General features: G+C 44.7%; 1 protein-coding gene across 5 annotated transcripts in view; it reads left to right on the top strand.

Moving 5' to 3' along the window:
- RCSD1 (RCSD domain containing 1) overlaps positions 1–18,181 on the top strand; it is a 71,893-nt gene that overhangs the window by 25,061 nt on the left and 28,651 nt on the right. For 3 of the 5 annotated variants that reach the window (XM_070782360.1, XM_070782353.1, XM_070782346.1), the window contains one exon: positions 17,692–17,846. The exons of the other annotated variants lie outside the window; for them this stretch is intronic. In XM_070782360.1, coding sequence (XP_070638461.1) covers positions 17,811–17,846 — 36 coding nt within the window. In that variant the 5' untranslated portion in view covers positions 17,692–17,810. Of the gene's footprint in view, positions 1–17,691; positions 17,847–18,181 lie in introns of those variants that run through there. 5 annotated transcript variants of the gene reach the window in all.

Raw genomic sequence — 18,181 nt, 5'->3', positions numbered from 1 at the left:
GGCTCCCCTGTCCCTGGGATTCTCCAGGCAAGAACACTGGAGTGGGTTGCCAATTCCTTCTCCAATGCATGAAAGTGAAAAGTGAAAGTGAAGTCGCTCAGTCGTGTCCGACTCTTCGCGACCCCATGGACTGCAGCCCACCAGGCTCCTCTGTCCATGGGATTTTCCAGGCAAGAGTACTGGACTGGGGTGCCATTGCCTTCTCCCTTGATTGTGTAGTAGGTACTATATAGGTTGACCAAGCAAAGACAGATTTTAGACAGATTGTTTGGGCAGAAGAAGGGAGAATGGGCAAGAGAAAGAAAAGCAGAGGCAAAGAGACCACAATCAAGGGCAAGATGATAGGGGTCCTTAAGTGCAGTGACCACAGGGAAGTGAAGAGGCCAGGCTGGAAACAGAGCTAGAAGAAAGATGAGGAGGCTTGGTGACTTACTGGATGTGATAAGGCAGGGGAGAGCGCAGGATCTGAGGTTTCCTACTTCTACCACCTTTCCGGTCTTTTTAAATGTGTTTTTAGTTGCGCTGGGTCTTCATTGCCGCACATGGTCTTTCTCTAGTTACAGGGAGCAGGGGCTACTCTTCGTCGTGGTGCACAGGCTTCTGACTGCAGTGGCTTCTGAAACAGGAGGAGAGCGCTGACTCCAGGGCGCACAGGCTTCACAGTGAGGTTCACGAGCTCTAGAGCGCAGGCTCATTGGTGCAAGGGCTTAGTTGCTCTGAGGCCTGTGGAATCTTTCTGGACCAGGGAGCAAACCCATGTCCCTACACTGGCAGATGGATTTGTGTCCACTGTACCACCAGGGAAATTCCTCTACCGCCTTTAAATCTGCAGGCTCAGCAATCATATCCTTTTCAAATGGGCCTGCCATCCTTGATCTTCAGGACTCTGAGGAACTGACTTGCTGGGATTTGGAAGGCTGTGGAGGAAGAGCACAAGGGCCTTTTATGTCCAAAACTAGACGGAGGCTACCCCTCTCCCAAGGAAATGAGCTCAGCTTCCTCAAATCTTCCCTTCTACAAAGGAAATCTCAAGTCTGGTAACTTGAACCCTACTGACACAGTCTTAGGCATCCAGATGTCTTGGGCTATCAGAGCATGTGGTCCAGGCCTATGTCTGCCTGGGGAGGGTGGCCCGTAGGAGGGAGGCGCTTTGCAGAGCAGAAATGGCTCAAACCAGATATTACCTTGTTCGCTTTCCCTGTGAAAATAAGAGACCATTTTACTTTCCTTTTTTATTTATTTTTTAGGGATCAGTCAGATATTTTCAATTCCACAAGTTTCCTGCTGTCTACAGGTGTTTCCTGTGGTGTTGCTCTCAGAAAGGGTAGAGCCATGACATAATCAGCTTTGTTCCTGAGATTTCCAAAAAATCTGCCCACTCTGGCCTGGATGCGCCACATCCAGGTCCCCATGGGCAAGGTGGGGTGAATATAGGCCTCTTGCATAATTGGCCCTGCGTTCTCCACCGCTCACCTGTGGTGCAAGGCAGGACTCTCTCTGAAGACCAACTGATAAGCAGAACTGTTGGGGAGAGAGGAGGAGAGGAAGTCTTTGGTTTTCAGTGTTAACTCTGGTTGTTGAGTGCCTAGCAACTGTGGCTTTATTGACAGAGGTGCTAGGTAACTCCAGTAGAATTTCTCTTCACTGCTCACGTGTAGGACAATTCTCCCATCTCCAAACCAATTATGACAGCCTCACAGAGCAGGTGCTTGTCTGCTTTTATCCCCCAAAAGTTATGCTAAACTAAAATTTTAGGGAAATCATCATGTGTCTCATGCACAACAAAAGCACATGATGAGAAATCCCTTTATCAAGTGAAGAAACCGTTAGTGAGGCGCATGGTCTCTCTCGGTTGACAGTATTTATGGAGCCTTACACCTGTCTTTTAGAAGGAATGAAGCAGACATTTACTGAGGAGCTTTCTTACACAGATTGCCTTTTAGGATCATCCCAGTTGTTCTGTGAGCTGGCTGTTACTGATCCGTTTTGTTGACTAGGAGGTTAAGGCTCAGGAGGGTTAAGGAGTCTAGTAGCTGCTGATGGGCAGGAGCGGTACGTGAACTCTTTTCATTCTATCTGGAGTTTTGTTTTCTAAGCCCCCTTAGAATTCAATGAGAAGGTAATAATACCTCTGATACTTTTTATTATTAAGAACAATGGTATAATGATGTACAAATAGTAAAAACAAATTTATATATTAAACCAGAAGTTACTTCCTTGGATTATCCAGGAAAACAGGTAGAATACGATAAAAACATACTTCCCATAAATCAGAAGTGGCAAACTGGTAGCCTTCTGGGCCACATGAGGTTTTCGTTTCTTTTTTATCTGAACTGATGTTAAAAACAAAATACATGGTACTTAAAAATCTGGATTTTAATCTCTTGATAAACCAGATCATTTAGTGATGCTGGACCTTGAATTATCCTTTGAAAAACAGCTCCGTGTGACCCATGCAGGCAGTGGGCTCGACCTGAAGACCATCTGGGAAGGCAGGGGTTTTCTCCCAAACCCCTACCCCTTCCTTTACATTTCCTGCCTGGTCTCTGAAGGCTCTAGGGTTTGCAAGGCCCATCCCAAATGATGTGGGAGAGGGTTGTGGAAACAGGTTGCAAAGTACACTCAGGACCTTAATGGGTCTTACACCCTTTTCCATCTACTCCGAAAGAGGTCATTACTCCCAGCTGTCAGGCTGCATTCTCACAGTGCAGCCCCTGCTCAGAATTTACATCATTGACATCTAGAGTAGAAGTAGCTTTCAAAGAAGGGAGGATGTCTGTGTTATACTAAAAGTCAAAGTGGCCAAGTTGTGAACCCAACTCCAGTATACCAGCATGTGCCTCTGGAAAAGTGACTTTATGCTTCCTTGTAAAATAGGGCTAATAATATTAACTTCTCAAGACTGTTGAGAATTCAGTGAGCTATGTCTGTGATATGCCCTGAACATAGTAAGCACTCAATTAATATTGATTACTGATCCCTTTTTCCTTTCCAAAAGTAATGAATACGTAAGCCCCCAGGGGACATTGCTTATCACCAGGGAGTAAATGAGTCCATGCTGAGCCATCCAAGACTTTTATAGAAAATCAGAGTATCTGCTAAGACGGAAGGGGACATTTTGGCTTCAGATTGATCGTTTCCTTGAGCAGAGAGCAGTTTGTAATAGCAAAAAGAGAACATTTAAAAATGTTTGGGGAGCTATTACAAATGGGGCAAATTGGTCTAAATTTTAGTAAACCTAAAAACAGCTTTAGGGTCATGTTTTCAAACTAGTGGCACGATATATTTATGGAATTAGGAACTTCACTTCGTCCTTCTCCCCCCTCGGCATATGTGTCCTGTCCCTCAACGCCCAAGCCCTTGTTTTGATATTTTGAGAATACTGACAACTTGCTACAAAGTTTTTTCCAAGTATTTGTTCACACCAGACTTCCCCAAAAGATTTGGTGAGTAAGCTTGAAACTCTCATTTCAAAATTAAAAAAAAAATTTAATTTGATGGTTTTCATACTGTCTTGGCAACTTGGTTTCTTTTCCTTGATAACATAATCATGGACAGCCCTATGAATTAATTCTAATGTACTCTTTCAAATATACATACACCATTTTACATGACTGATATCATAGCAAGCATGCTGAGTTTTTACAGGCAGTGTTTTTCTTTTGCTTTGCCTCCTCCAAATCAGCTCTCCTCCCTGTCACCTCAGCTTCCAGAAACCTCATATATACCTTTCTGTAGGATATTTCATATTCTTTAACTATACATATTGTCGTTGTTTCTGTTTAGTTGCTAAGTCAGGTCCAGCTCTTTGCAACCCCATGGACTGTAGCCCATCAGGCTCCTCTGTCCATGGGATTTCCCAGGAAAGAATCCTGGAGTGGGTTGCCATTTCCTTCTTAAAGGGATCTTCCCAACCCAGGGATCGAACCTGCATCTCCTGCATTGGCAGGCAAATGCCTTACCTCTGAGCCACCAGGGAAGCCCGCATATAAATTATTACATATACATTATACACACATATGATGAATAGGTATATGTACACATAGACACAGATGGGGATAGATTGTTTAGTTGTTGCTTTATAAAACCAGGATCATATTATACACATTTCTCTGCATCTTACTGTTCTCACTTTACAATTTTTCATGGAAGTTTGGAATGCTCTAATTCATCCTTTTTAATGGTTTCATAATAGCTTGTTACTGTGAATGGACCACAAAACATTTCCCCTTTTATGGGTATTCAATTTGTTTCCAGAGTTTTGCTTCTATAAACAGCGTTGCAGTCAACCTCCATGTCTTTATATACTGGGGCTTATATGTCTGTGGAGCATGGGGCTGAGTCAAAAGATTTGTGTAATCTAAATGTTGCCAGATAACTTTCCTAAAAGGCCATACAGCTCAATTTCCTCCAGCAATCTGCGATGGTTCCTTTTCCCATTTCCCAAAGAGCGATGGCTGTTTTTTCCTCTCTCCCCTCTCCTTGCCTATCTGATACGCATAAAGAGAAATCTTAGTGCTATTAATAATTTAATTTGCATTTGCCTGAAAACTTGTAAGTTTGAGCATCTTTTTATGTTTATTGGCTTTTAAAATCTGCTTTTCTATGAATTGCTTATTTGTGCTGTGCTGTGCTTAGTCGCTCAGTCATACCCAACTCTCTGGGACCCTGTGGACTGTAGCCCACCAGGTTCCTTTGTCCATGGAATTCTCTAGCCAGGAATACTGGAGTGGGTTGCCATGCCCTCCTCCAGGGGATCTTCCCAACGCAGGGATCAAACCCAGGTCTCCTACAGTGCAGGCAGATTCTTTACCATCTGAGCCACCAGGGAAGCCCAAAAATACTGGAGTGGGTAGCCTATACCTTCTCCAGGGTTTCCCGACCCAGAAATTGAACCTGGGTCTCCTGCATTGCAGACAGATTCTTCACCAGCTGAGCTACCAGGGAATTCCTTGCTTATTTATATCCTTTCTTATATATTGTTCCCATCATTTTGTGAGAGGATTTTATATAACAGATATTATCTCCTTTTCATCTGTGTTACAAATAATTTTTTGGGTCTATTGTTTTCTTTTTACTTCATTTATAGTATTTTTGCCATTACAAAAGTTTTTCTTTTGTTTATAGTGCGTGTACACACGCATGCTCAGTCGTGTCCAACTCTTTTGTGACCCTGTGAGCCTGCCAGGATCTGTCAATGAATCTTCCCAACCCAGGGATCAAACCCCAGTCTCTTGCATCTCCTGCATTGGCAGGAAAATTCTTTACCCCTGAGGATTTGTTTTTAGCAGAGGGACTTATACACACACACACACACACACACACACACACACACACATATATATATATATATATATATATATATATATATATATATATCAGCCTCTGGGATTTCTTCTTAGTTAAAAAGGGAAATGTTTCATTTTAACACTCTTTACCCTATACTTTGCTGTTACACCTTATGTTTCAGCTAACTAATCTCAGTTTGCCTTCACAATGACAATGAACCCCAGAGGCAGGTGTGGGAAATTAACAAAGCATGCTGGAAATTGTTATCACAGGCTCCCCTAAGACCACGTGTGCATTCTCTGCCCAGATTCTATAGCTGATACCAGCCTGGAATTTTTCTGTCCTCAGCTCTTAGCCTCTGTCTTCTCCTCCCTTCCCCACCAGTGCCCTCCCCCATTTGCTCCTTAAATAGAAGTTTTTCCATCCATTTCCCCAGCACTCTTCTATATTTTGTCCTTCTTTCTGGTGGGATACATGTTCCTGAACTCTCCATATCCCTGCTGCAGGACCTCCTAGGATCACAGAGTTCTTTCCTGCCATCTGAGCTGGGTCCCCCACCCTCCCTTTAATGTCCAACCCTCTCTCCAAAAGATTGTCTTCATCACTGCCTGACTGTCCCTTTGCAGTTCTGGTTTGCATGGGAAGAACTCAGGACAAATGTTTTCCTTTAAACTCCTTGCTGGATTTACCCTTTCAGGATAAATTCCAAATACCTTGTCTTCAAATATAATAATAGACTGCATTTAGTGAGGACTATTATGTGCCAGACTATACTGAATACTATATATCTCACTTGATTCTTACCCAAGCTTATGATGCAAATACTGCTATCCTCACTTTACAGATGAGGCCCCTGAAATTTGCAGAGGTTGGTTACCTGCCCAAGGACCAGAGTGAGGATATGAACAAACATTCTGTCTCTGGAGCACTGTCTGTAAGCACCTTCTGATCCAGTCCCCCCGCCCCCATTCTTACTCCACCACTTCTCCTTCCTGGGTCTTCTGACACATCCACATTTACAGCATGTGCTGATCCCTGGGCCATCGATCATGCCTATATGCATACAGCTTCTGTGCCATTGTCTGCTTAACTTGCTTTTGTGTTTGATCCACTTTTGCTTCATGTCCCCAGCTGAACTGTCAGCTTCAACAGAACAGGGACCATGACTTAATTTCTCCATAACTGTCCCCTCCTCCAAAATTGTTGCCTGATTGCTTTTCATTTTTCAGGAACTTCCTTCAGTTCAGTTCTGTCATTCAGTTGTATCCGACTCTTTGTGACCCCATGGACTGCAGAACGCCAGGCCTCTCTGTCCATCACCAACTCCCAAAGATTACTCAAACTCATGTCCATTGAGTTGGTGATGCCATCCAACCATTTCATCTTCTGCTGTCCTCTTCTCCTCCTGCCTTCAATCTTTCCCAGCATCAGGGTCTTTTCCAATGAGTTAGTTCTTCGCAACAGGTGGCCAAAATATTGAAGTTTCAGCTTCAGCATCAGTCCTTCCAATGAATGTTCAGGACTGATTTCCTTTAGGATGGACTGGTTGGATCTCCTTGCAGTCCAAGGGACTCTCAAGAGTCTTCTCCAACACCACAGTTCAAAAGCATCAATTTTTTGGCACTCAACTTTCTTTATAGTCCAACTCTCACATCCATACATGACTACTGGAAAAACCATAGCTTTGACTAGATGGACATTTGTTGGCAGAGTAATGTCTCTGCTTTTTAATATGCTGTGTAGGTTGGTCATAGCTTTTCGTCCAAGGAGCAAGCATCTTGGAATTATCTTGAAATTATCACGGCTGCAGTCATCATCTGCAGTGATTTTGGAGCCCCCAAAAATAAAGTCTCTCACTGTTTCCATTATTTCCCCATCTATTATTTGCCATGAAGTGATGGGACCTGATGCCATGATCTTAGTTTTCTGAATGTTGAGTTTTAAGCCAATTTTTTCACTCTCCTCTTCCACTTTCATCATGAGGCTCTTTAGTTCTTCTTCACTTTCCACCATAAGAGTGGTATCATCTGCATATCTGAGGTTATTGGTATTTCTCCCAGCAATCTTGATTCCAGCTTGTGCTTCATCCAGCCTGGCATTTCACATGATGTATTCTGCATATAGATTAAATAAGCAGAGTGACAATATACAGCCTTGATGTACTCCTTTTCCAATTTGGATTCAGTCTATTATTCCATGTCCAGTTCTGAACTTCCTTCTGCCTTCACTAAATTGTTTAACCAAGACTCTGTAGGAATATTGAATCTTCCTAAATCTCACTTGACTTTAAAATACCTACAACTATGGACCCACCAAAATCTCTGCTTAACTTAAGGTGCTGACTACCAAACAAGTTCTAACGTGAGATAGTTCTTGGCCTCATTAGGTGAAATCAATGGAAAGTATTAAATAGGAATGATCGATCAATGAATATTGGCTGATAAGATACTTCCCATGCATGTTTCACTTCATCATGATAATGACCCTATGTAGTAGATCTCATTTCCATTTTATAGAGGAGGAAATGAAGTCCAGAGGAGATGGATCTGGAACTATGAGTCCTCTGAAATTGCATCACAACAGCCTGTGCTTGGACGGCAAGATAATAGCAGACAAGCCAGAGTGGCCAGTCTGGTCTATCGGCCCCATGCTGATCCTGGCGTGGAAATGAGCGCCATCTGTGTTCCCTGCTTTCTGCAATCCCAGATTTTCTCTGTGTGATGTGGCCTGGGAGCCACTAAGAGTGGAGCCCCCTCTCCTGAAAGAGCCATGGCAGCTGAAAGGTAGCTCAGAGGTATAATTTATAGGTGTGCTGGAGTGGTGGGATGAAGTACTGTTGGACTGTCCATAAGAAAACCAAACCATCTTGTGAGTTATCTGCTCAAATCTCTACATGAGAAGCACTTTGGCCGTTGTCCAGAGAGAGATTTTTCATGCATATGGTGGCGGGCGGTACAATTGCTGATAAGGAGGGAGCAGGAGGAAGTTGGTTTACTTGTATCTTAGGCCTTGTACTCATGTCTCTTGAGCTGGGGGCCTGCATATTTCTGTGTTCCATACTAGGAGGATTTTTCTAGGGTCTCCTGTGAGGAACTTCTGCTCAGAGCCTGGGAGCCCCTGCCAGAAAAACAGTCCCTCCCCTCCCCCTCAGGGCCCCAGAGAGTCGCTCACCTTAGGGGGTCCCTGTCTACTCCAAATGTGTTCCTGCTGGCCTGTTGTATTCTTAGAGCCCCTAGTTCTTGCTTCAGAACTGTGAGGCTCTGAAGCTGACTAAGGAGGTGAGCCCTTGGTGTGTGGATAGCAAAAAAGCAATAGGCCAAAGGGTGTGAATGAAAGAAAACAATCCCTGTACTCATTCCTTCTTTGTATGACTTTCAGAGGAAACCAAAATGAGGGTTATGGTTTTCCCAGCTGGGCAGCAGTGAACCTGGAGAAAAACCTGAACTCTGCTAATATAGTTTCCCCTTTACAGTTTATGCTTCTTTTGGCCCTTATCCCTTGATTGTGCTTGGTATTGTTCTTTGTTACTGATTTCTCACCCACCTTCCTCTTATTTTATTTACTTTTTATTTTGGCTGCCTGGGTCTTTGTTGTAGTTGCCCTGTGGCATGTGGGATCAATCTTAGTTCCTTAACCAGGGATCGAACCCATGTTCCCTGCATTGCAAGGGGGGTTCTTAGCCACTGGACCACCAGGAAAGTCCCCACTTTGCTCTTTATTGGCTTCTAAATGCCCCCGAGGCTATTTGAGCCCTGTCATCTCTCTGTCCTAAAACTCTTCTCTTTAAGAGAATTACCAACCCTAGTTTGCTAATATGGAAGGAAGGGATTATATCGGATTACCATTTGGTTCCTGGTTTGAGAGTAGGAAGTGTTCCATTCTTAGAATCTTCTTTGGAAGAGACAAGAGAAAGAGGGATGGGGTTCTTTATAGAGCTGTGTATCAAAATGGTGGGGGGAAGGGGTGTAATATCACTGTAATATCACTTGGGATTCCTGATCTTCCTTTCAGAGTTTGCTCTGATTCTGCCTAAATTTAGTCGGGTATCCACCTCCGTTCATCCACATGAGGAAGATAACCTCAGTGTTCCCAATTTCCTCTTAGTGATGTTAAAGTCAAAAAAAATAGTTAGCCAGCTGCAAAGGGCCTTGGAAAGCATGCTGGGTAAGCTCTTCATCCTAGGGATGAGGAGACAGAAGGGCAGAGAGGGGTGGAGAGTTCACACAGCTCTCCGGACTGCTGGGTCAGCGGCCTCCCCTGCCCCTAGAATGCTCCTCTCTTGAAATGACTCATCTGGATCTTCTCTTCTGACTTTGCAGGACAAAACATGTCTGCCCAGACATATTTCTTCTTCCCACTTCCTGCATCCTTTGAATCCAAGCATGTTCCCTGGAGAGCTTTTCCAGCCGTTCATGCACCCACCAGCCCCTGAGGGTCCCTGATTAGGCTTGGACCTACAGGGGCAGGCACAACCCTCAAACTCTGGCCATGAGGCTGAGTCCTGCCTCCTCTTGGTGCAGGGGTCTGGGTGAAAGGCAGGACTCTCCTCACCTGCAGAAGCCAGAAGTAGGCTTCCCTTTGATGACTGGTCTTACTTCTCCTTACCCAACTCCACATACCAGAAACATCCAACTAAAATCCCACACATGAACGGCCCTGCAAGTTAGGCTACTTATGGCTGGAGCCTAGAATCTCACTTCAGTTAGCCAGCCTGCCCTTTAGTATGGTTCAGAAAATTCCTATTTGTAAATTCCTCTGACATTAAGATGCAATGCCAGTCCACCAGGTCTGCAGACTTGTTCTACAGAATGGGAATGAAAATGACTTAGCAACAGGTCCCTACTGCCCCCTTGCAGTTACTCAGGGCCAACAGGCAGCAGCCTGCTGACCCTACAAGGCGTGCAAGGGGGCCCACGTCCCAACTAATACCTACTGAGTGGGTGGCAATCAGTGTCTTAGGTGTAACAACAAGAGCCAAGATGGGAGGGAAAGCTCCCATGTACCAGGCACTGTGCTGGGACTTTATGCACATTTATGATCTCATTTGGGCTTTATAACAATCATATGAGATAAGTGCTGTTATAAGCCTTATTTTATGAGTGGGGAAACTGAGGCTCAGTGAAGCTAAGTCTTGCCTAAGATCACACACAGAGTAAGAGGCAGGATTTGGGTTTGGACCCACACTGCATGTGTGCTCAATCATGGCAAACTCTTTGAGACCCCATGGACTGTAGCCCACCAGACTCCTCTGTCCATGGAATTTTTCAAGTAAGAATACTGGAGTGGGCTGCCATTTCCTACTCCAGAGGATCTTTCCAAACTATCAAACACTATCTCTTAGTATTGTCATGAGTCTGTAGGGGGTGTTATTAGCCACATTCTACAGATGAGACTCTGAGTAGTTAAGTCAGTTACCTGCAACCCAACAACCCACAAATTATATTCATACCTGAACTCATCAAGTGCCAGATTCTGTGCTCTCATCAGCATTCTTGCTTCCAGAGTGCTGGTGGCTGCCCCGGGACAGGAATGGCTGGATGTGGCCTGTTCCTCGCAGCTGCAAGAGGCTGCCAGCCTCCTGTGGCCTTGGTGCCTTCTTGCCAATGCTTTGAGGTCCATGGGGCTGGCACCCTGGAACTGAGCCGACCCCCCTACCCCCAGGGCAAATGAAAGAAGACCTCATGCGGGGGGAGTGTGCCTCAACCTTTTTTCTTTTATTTTTTGAGCATGTGTTTTTTATTTCAAAAGCTGTTTATCACATTTATGAGATAAAATTTACACACAATAAAATTCACCTATTTTAAAAGGACAATTTGATGAGTATTGACAGATACAGACCACAATCACAATATAGATTGTTTCTTTCACTTCAAAAGTTCCCTCGTACCCTTTATAGTCAACCGCCTGCCCCATCTTTGGTCTCAGGCGATCAGTGAGTTGCTTTCTGTCATCACAGCTTTGCCTTTTGAAGAGTGTTATGTACATGGAGTCATCCTGGATAACCAACCAGTACCTGCTGTATAGCACGGGGAACTTCGCTCAGTGTTATGTGGCAGCCTTGCTGGGAGGGGAGTTTGGAGGAGAATGGATGCATATATCTGTATGGCTAGGTCCTTTCGCTGTCCACCTGAAACGATCACAACATTGTTAATCGTATATGTTGTTGTTATTTAGTTACTCAGTTGTGACCAGCTCTTTGTGACTCCATGGACTGTAGCCCACCAGGCTCCTCTGTCCATTTCCCAGTAGAAAATAAAAAGTTAAATAAAGCAGTATGTGTCTGTCCATCCCAAACTCTCTAACTATCTCTTCCCCCATTCTTCCCCCAACAACCATAAGTTCATTCTCTAAGTCTGTGAGTCAGTTTCTGTTCTGTAAATAAGTTCATTTGTATCATGTCTTTTTAGATTCCCCATGTAAGGGATGTCACATGCTGTTTCTGCCTCTCTGTCTGACTTACTTCTTTCAGGATGCTAATTTCTAGGTCCAACCATGTTGCTGCAAAGAACATTATTTCATTCTTTTTGATGACTCAGTTAAATTCCATTGTGTGTGTATCTTTATTCGTTCCTCTTTTGATGAACATTTAGGTTGCTTCCAGTCTTGGCTATTTGAAACAATGCTGCAGTGAGTATTAGGCTGTATGTATCCTTTTGAACCATGTTTTTCTTTGGTTATATACCCAGGTGTGGGATTTCAGGGTCATATGGTAGCTCTATTTTTAGTTTTTCAAAGAATTTCTGTACTGTTCTCCATAGTGGTTGTACCAGTTGACATTCCCACCAACAGGTAAGGAGGTTCCCTTCTCTCTACACCCTCTCCAGCATTTGTTGTTCATGGATGTTTTGATGAGAGCCATTTTGACTGGTGTGAGGTGATGTCTCATTATAGTTTTGATTTGCATTTCTCTAATTTCCAGGCAAGAGTACTGGAGTGGGGTGCCATTGCCTTCTCCGAATAATTAGTGAACATCTTTTCATGTTCAGCACAATAAGCTTTCAATAAGTTATCCGCTTTATTATTGTTAAGAAAATACAATACAAAGACTACTATTACTAATTCAAAACCAAACTAATTCAAAATTCTTTAGAAATGGCTTTCTAAAGAGAGCCATTTGATTAGTGGTAATAGGTATAAACAGAATCACTCGGTATGGGGAGGATGCTGAACAGAGCGGGCCTGAGCAGCCCAGCAGGTCTGGACTCCTGTGGGACTCTTGACCCTTGACCCTCAGTCAGTGACTGGAGGGGACACTCCCAAATATGAATCAGTCCCAGGCCCAAAGGGAGCAGGCAGAGGGAAGAGCAGGTGGAAGAGAGAGATCAGGCCATCTGCAAGCTGAATGTCAACACCCCACCCGGGCCTTTCCCAGTCAGCTGTTTTGCCCTATAAAACCCAATAGACTTTTCAAGTAAAGCAACTTAACTCAGCCTGGTGTTTTCTTTTCTTCTCTCTGCTTCAGGACCCTTTTGGCCTCATCCCAATGAGTCAGTTTCTAAGGCAGGTAGAACCTTTCTTGTGCTTTGCATGGGGCCTCTTTGATATACCAAAGATTATGGATTCCTGCCTGGACCATCCCTGGGCAGCAAGGTTGGGGAGGACAGCCTTAGTGTCTGAGGACAGCTACAGAAATGTGAAATTTCACAGCTACAGCTATGTGAAATCCAGATCAGAGCAGAGATGTGGATTTCACAGCCTGGGCAGGTACCATTCTACATTGATAGGAGACCCATGCCTTCCCTGCCTCAGTGGCTCCTTGATGAAATGTGTCTGAAAGAAGACAGATATACCCAGGGATGGGAAATATGAAATTATAATGCATTCCTTAGCTCCAAGTAGAAACTGGAGGCTCAGATTTTTAAGTAGTGGATTCATCAGGGAAGGTCTCATTCTTTGCCCTCTAGTTATACTATTCCAGTGACCTTGGCTCAGTTCAGTGAACCTTAATGAAAATATTCAAGCCTGGTATGCCCAGAGCCAACCCTGGCTGACACATTGTTTCCATTTTTACCTTGAGGCCCTGTTCTATGTTTATCAAGCCCTCACAGTGTCAGCCCATTGGTGTTGGTTTACTGATGCATCATTCATTCATTCATTTGACATTATTTATTGCGCACTGAATATGGTAATAGGCTAGGGGGTGGGGACATGAATAACACACGGTTTCTGTGCTTATGGCAGAAAGAAACAAGCTTGCAAAACTGTGGGTATTTGATAAGCCTTTTGATGCACTGTGTGGATCACAACAACTGTGGAAAATTCTTAAAGAGATGGGAATACCAGGCCACCTCACCTGCCTCCTGAGAAATCTGTATGCAGGTCAAGAAGCAACAGTTATAACAGCATGGAACAACGGACTGGTTCCAGATAGGGAAAAGAGTACGTCAAGTCTGTATATTGTCACCCTGCTTATTTAACTTATATGCAGAGTACATCATATGAAATGCCAGGCTGGATGAAGCATAAGCTGGAATCAAGATTGCTGGGAGAAATACCAATAACCTCAGATATGCAGATGACACCACACTTATGGCAGAAAGTGAAGAAGAACTAAAGAGCCTCTTGATGAAAGTGAAAAAGAGTGAAAAAGCTGGCTTAAAATTCAACATTCAAAAACTAAGATCATGGCATCAGGTCCCATCACTTCATGGCAAATAGATGGAAAAAGAGTGGAAATAGTGAGAGACTTTAATTTTTGGGGCTCCAAAATCACTGCAGATGATTACTGCAGCCATGAAATTAAAAGATGCTTGCTCCTTGGAAGAAAAGTTATGACCAAACTAGACAGCATATTAAAAAGCAGAGACATTCTACTTTGCTGACAAAGGTCCGTTTTGTCAAAGCTATGGTTTTTCCAGTAGTCATGTATGGATATGAGAGTTGGACTATAAAGAAAGCTGAGCACCGAAGAATTGATGCTTTTGAACTGTGGTGTTGGAGAAGACTCTTGAGAGTCCCTTGGACTGCAAGGAGATCCACCCAGTCCATCCTAAAGGAAATCAGTCCTGAACATTCATTGGAAGGACTGATGCTGAAGCTGAAATTTCAATAGTTTGGCCACCTGATGCAAAGAATTGACTCACTGGAAAAGACCCTGATGTTGGGAAAAATTGAAGACAAGAGGAGAAGCAGACGACAGAGGATGAGATGGTTGGATGGCATCACCAACTCGATGAACGTGAGTTTGAATAAGCTCCAGGAGTTGGTGATGGACAGGGAAGCCTGGTGTGCTACATGCAGTCCATGGGGTCGCACAGAGTCGGACATGACTGAGCGACTGAACTGAACTGAGTTCTAGACATTGGCCTTCTTTTATTTCCTCAAACACATCCTGCTCCTCTCATTTCCAGGCCTTTGGGTAAACTCTCCTTGGAATGCCCTTGGCTATACCCCTCCCTTCCTTATCACACACACACACTGCTTGGATCACTTCTTATCTTTTAGACCTCTGTTTAAACATCACATCTTTGGGTCAGATCCCCTTATCACTTGCTTTTCTAGTCCTTTCCCTCTGCAGTGTTTGCTGCTAAGTCGCTTCAGTTGTGTCCGACTCTGTGCGACCCCACAGACGGCAGCCCACCAGGCTCCCCCGTCCCTGGGATTCTCCAGGCAAGAACACTGGAGTGGGTTGCCATTTCCTTCTCCAATGCAGGAAAGTGAAAAGTGAAAGTGAAGTCGCTCAGTTGTGTCCGACTCTTCACAATCCCATGGACTGCAGTCTACCAGGCTCCTCCATCTATGGGATTTTCCAGGCAAGAGTACACCCTAAGAAACAATAAACTGGAGTAAAAATAATGATGGTTGCTGAACGGTTGCCCTCATTAGACTGCAATTTCCATTATGAAAAGACCTGCATCATCTTGTTCATTGGTATATCCTGGCACACGTCCTGGAGTACAGGAAAAATGAATGAATAAATGAATCCAAGATGTGGCAAAACAAAAAGAAGCCTAGAACCCAGCACTACACCCTGCCCAGTGTGACCCAACCCACAGAGCATCCCAAGAGACATCCTGCTAAGAGTCCAGCTCCAGACTGCAAGGGGGAAGGGGAGGGAAGGAAGAGGAGCCGCTGTAATAGGAGAGGCTACAGCTAACTGGGACGCAGGCCCTTGTCCTTGAGCAACTTGTTCTAATCTTAGAAGGAATGCTTGGGCTTTCTGTTGGGACATGAAGGACAAATGTCCCAGGCCTCAGGATTCACTCACACGTCACTCCTGCTTGGGAAGCAGAAATGGTCCCCCATGAAGGATATTATTAGGAGGCCTCCAGGTGTCTGCAGCAAACCCCAGGAGTCAGAGGGACTCTCAGCGAAATCAGGCTTCTTAGGGGACTAACCAGCATGGAGACCACATGACAGGAGTCTCTGAATTCTCTCTGAAGAGCAGATGGATTGTAGATTTACTTGTTGGCCTAGGCTGTGAATCCCCTGAATCCCCTAAGCTAGCTATGTAAGCATTTCTTTCACACTCTTCCCCTTTCCCCTAAAAAGAAAAAACAAAAACAAAAGCCAACTGCTCTGAGGCTGCCAGGCTCACAAGGTTGAATTTGATTTTCCCCTCTGCACACCTACAGTTGGAAGGAGAAGACAACTTTGGTGGTGCAGGCACCCTGCCTGAACCGCGAAGTTACTGCTTCCTCCTCTTCATCCCAGGACCCTCTCCATCTCCTTTCTAGCCTCCACTCACCCAGCCTGTCTTCGAGCTCAGCCATCACTTTGTAACAGGAGCCAAGTTTCAAACCCAGGTTCATCTGACTCCAAAAATTCCAAGCTTTCAAGGATCCATCCTGGACCCTCTGCTGTGATCACTCTCCCCTTCTGGCACCTTTTCCTTCTCTAGCCACCTCTTGCCTCTTTCCTCCTAGCCCTGCTCTCACTGGGGCTCACCATCTCTGTGGATGGCACCCCTGTCCACTCAGCAGACAGAGCCAGAAGCCTGGGCAGCATCTTGACTCCTCTCTGCATCTACCTGGTCAGTCACTAGTTCCAGACAGTCCTTTTTCCTAAGTTGCTTTTAAGTTCCTATTAATGTTCTCGATCTCCATGGACCCTCCCCTAGTTCAGGGCACCATTCTGTCTGGTCTTATACTCTTGAGATCTACAGTGTTGACTCCAACCCTATGTCTAAGTCATCCTTGAGAGAGTTATTAATTCCTAGATGAACTTATCTGATCTTGGTCCCAGTTTTCTGCCTTTACTGAATCCTTGCTCTCCATTTTCCTGTAAACCTAGGAGACCTAAACACTCCGTGAATCCCTGGCATGTGTAGGGCTCATTATCTACTAGTGTTTGAATCAATAAACTCTGCCTCTTGAAGGCATTTCTTTACCAGCTGTGGGCCATAGATGCTTGATTCTCACTCTACTGCCTTTAAAAAGCACCCAGAAATACAAGCTGCTGCTTTCAGTAGAACTTCTGCTGAAGATTTGCAGATTTGCAAGAAGTGATCATAATGATACAACACAGGTAGCAATTGTAAATCAGTGACCAGAGATTCCTATTCATCAAAACCTTTTTGGCTGGCCTTCTCTGGTGGTCCAGTAGTTAAGACTCTAGTCTCCCAAAGCAGGGGCCCTGGGTTCACTCCTTGGTCAGGGAACTAGATCCCAGATGCTGCAATTAAGATCCTGAATGCTGCAACAAAGATCGATCCCATGTGCCACAACTAAGACCCAGTGCAGTCAAATAAATAAACGTACCTTTCATGACGATGGCAATGGCCCATCCATTTCTCACGCTGCAGCCAAAGGGACCATCGAAATAAATCCATTTGTTTTAGTGGACCCTCTGTTTTACTCTTTTTCTAAAAACCTTCCAATGACTTAGCATGGCCCTGAGAACAGGGTCCGCTCTGGCTTCTGTTTCCTCTGCAGCCTCATCTTCCCCTCAGGCCACATGCCGTGAACCAGGCTTAGGGACCTCTGGTAGTTCAGTGAGGAGCCCCAGCCTTGCATCCTTCGCATGTGGCTCCCTCAGCAGAAGAGTGACTAACTCTGCCCACCCTTCAAGCTTGTCCAGGTTGGGGCTTCCTTCTAGAAGCCCTCCTGGATACCTCTAGCCAGACTGGGTGCCCCTGTTATGCTTTTCACCCTGTCCTTCTCCAGTCACAACATCCTGAACTCAATGTCACCTCCGTCTGCTCCTCCTTGGGTAGGCTTCCTGTGACCGACCACTCAGGGCACCAACATGCACTCACTTACTGGGTCACTGCCTGTCTCCCCTGGAATGTGAACTCCAGCAAGAGTATGGACTCAGGACTCTCTTCTTCAGCACCGTGTGCCCAGACCTCAGAGCCCACAGTGGGTCAGCAAGTACTTACTGCCTGGTTTACTTTTGTATAGCTGATGCAATGAATGACCACAAACTTTGCAGCCAAAACAATATAAACTTATTATCTTATAGTTCTGGAGGTCAGAAGTTCAAAACAGATCTCACTGGGACTAGAATCAAGATGTTGGCTGGGCTGCCTTTCTTCTGGAGACTTGCCTTTCCCAGCTTCTAGAGGCTACGTGCATTCCGGCATGTGGCCTCTTCCGCCATCATCAAAGCCAGCAATAGTAGGTCAAGTCTTTCTCATATCCCATCACTCTGACGCTGACTCCTCTGCCCTCCTCTCCTACTTTTAAGAGCACTTTGGATTGCATTGGGCCCACTTAGATAACCCAGGGGAGTGCCCCACTTTAAGGTCAACTGACTAACAACTTTAATTCCACCTGCACCCTTTGCTATGTAACCTAACATCATCACAGATTCCACGATTAGGATGTAGACATCTTTGGGGGCTATTCTGCCTTCTGCACTGGCTGATCCATCATACTTTAAAAAAAAAAAATCATTTATTTATTGATTGCACCAGGTCTTAGTCATGGTATGTGAACTCTTTGTTGCAGCA

This window comes from Bos indicus, chromosome 3 (assembly GCF_029378745.1).
Source record: "Bos indicus isolate NIAB-ARS_2022 breed Sahiwal x Tharparkar chromosome 3, NIAB-ARS_B.indTharparkar_mat_pri_1.0, whole genome shotgun sequence".
NCBI lineage: Eukaryota > Metazoa > Chordata > Mammalia > Artiodactyla > Bovidae > Bos > Bos indicus.
Note: the sequence above shows the minus strand (reverse complement) of the source record. Positions and strands in the feature narration are given on the sequence as shown.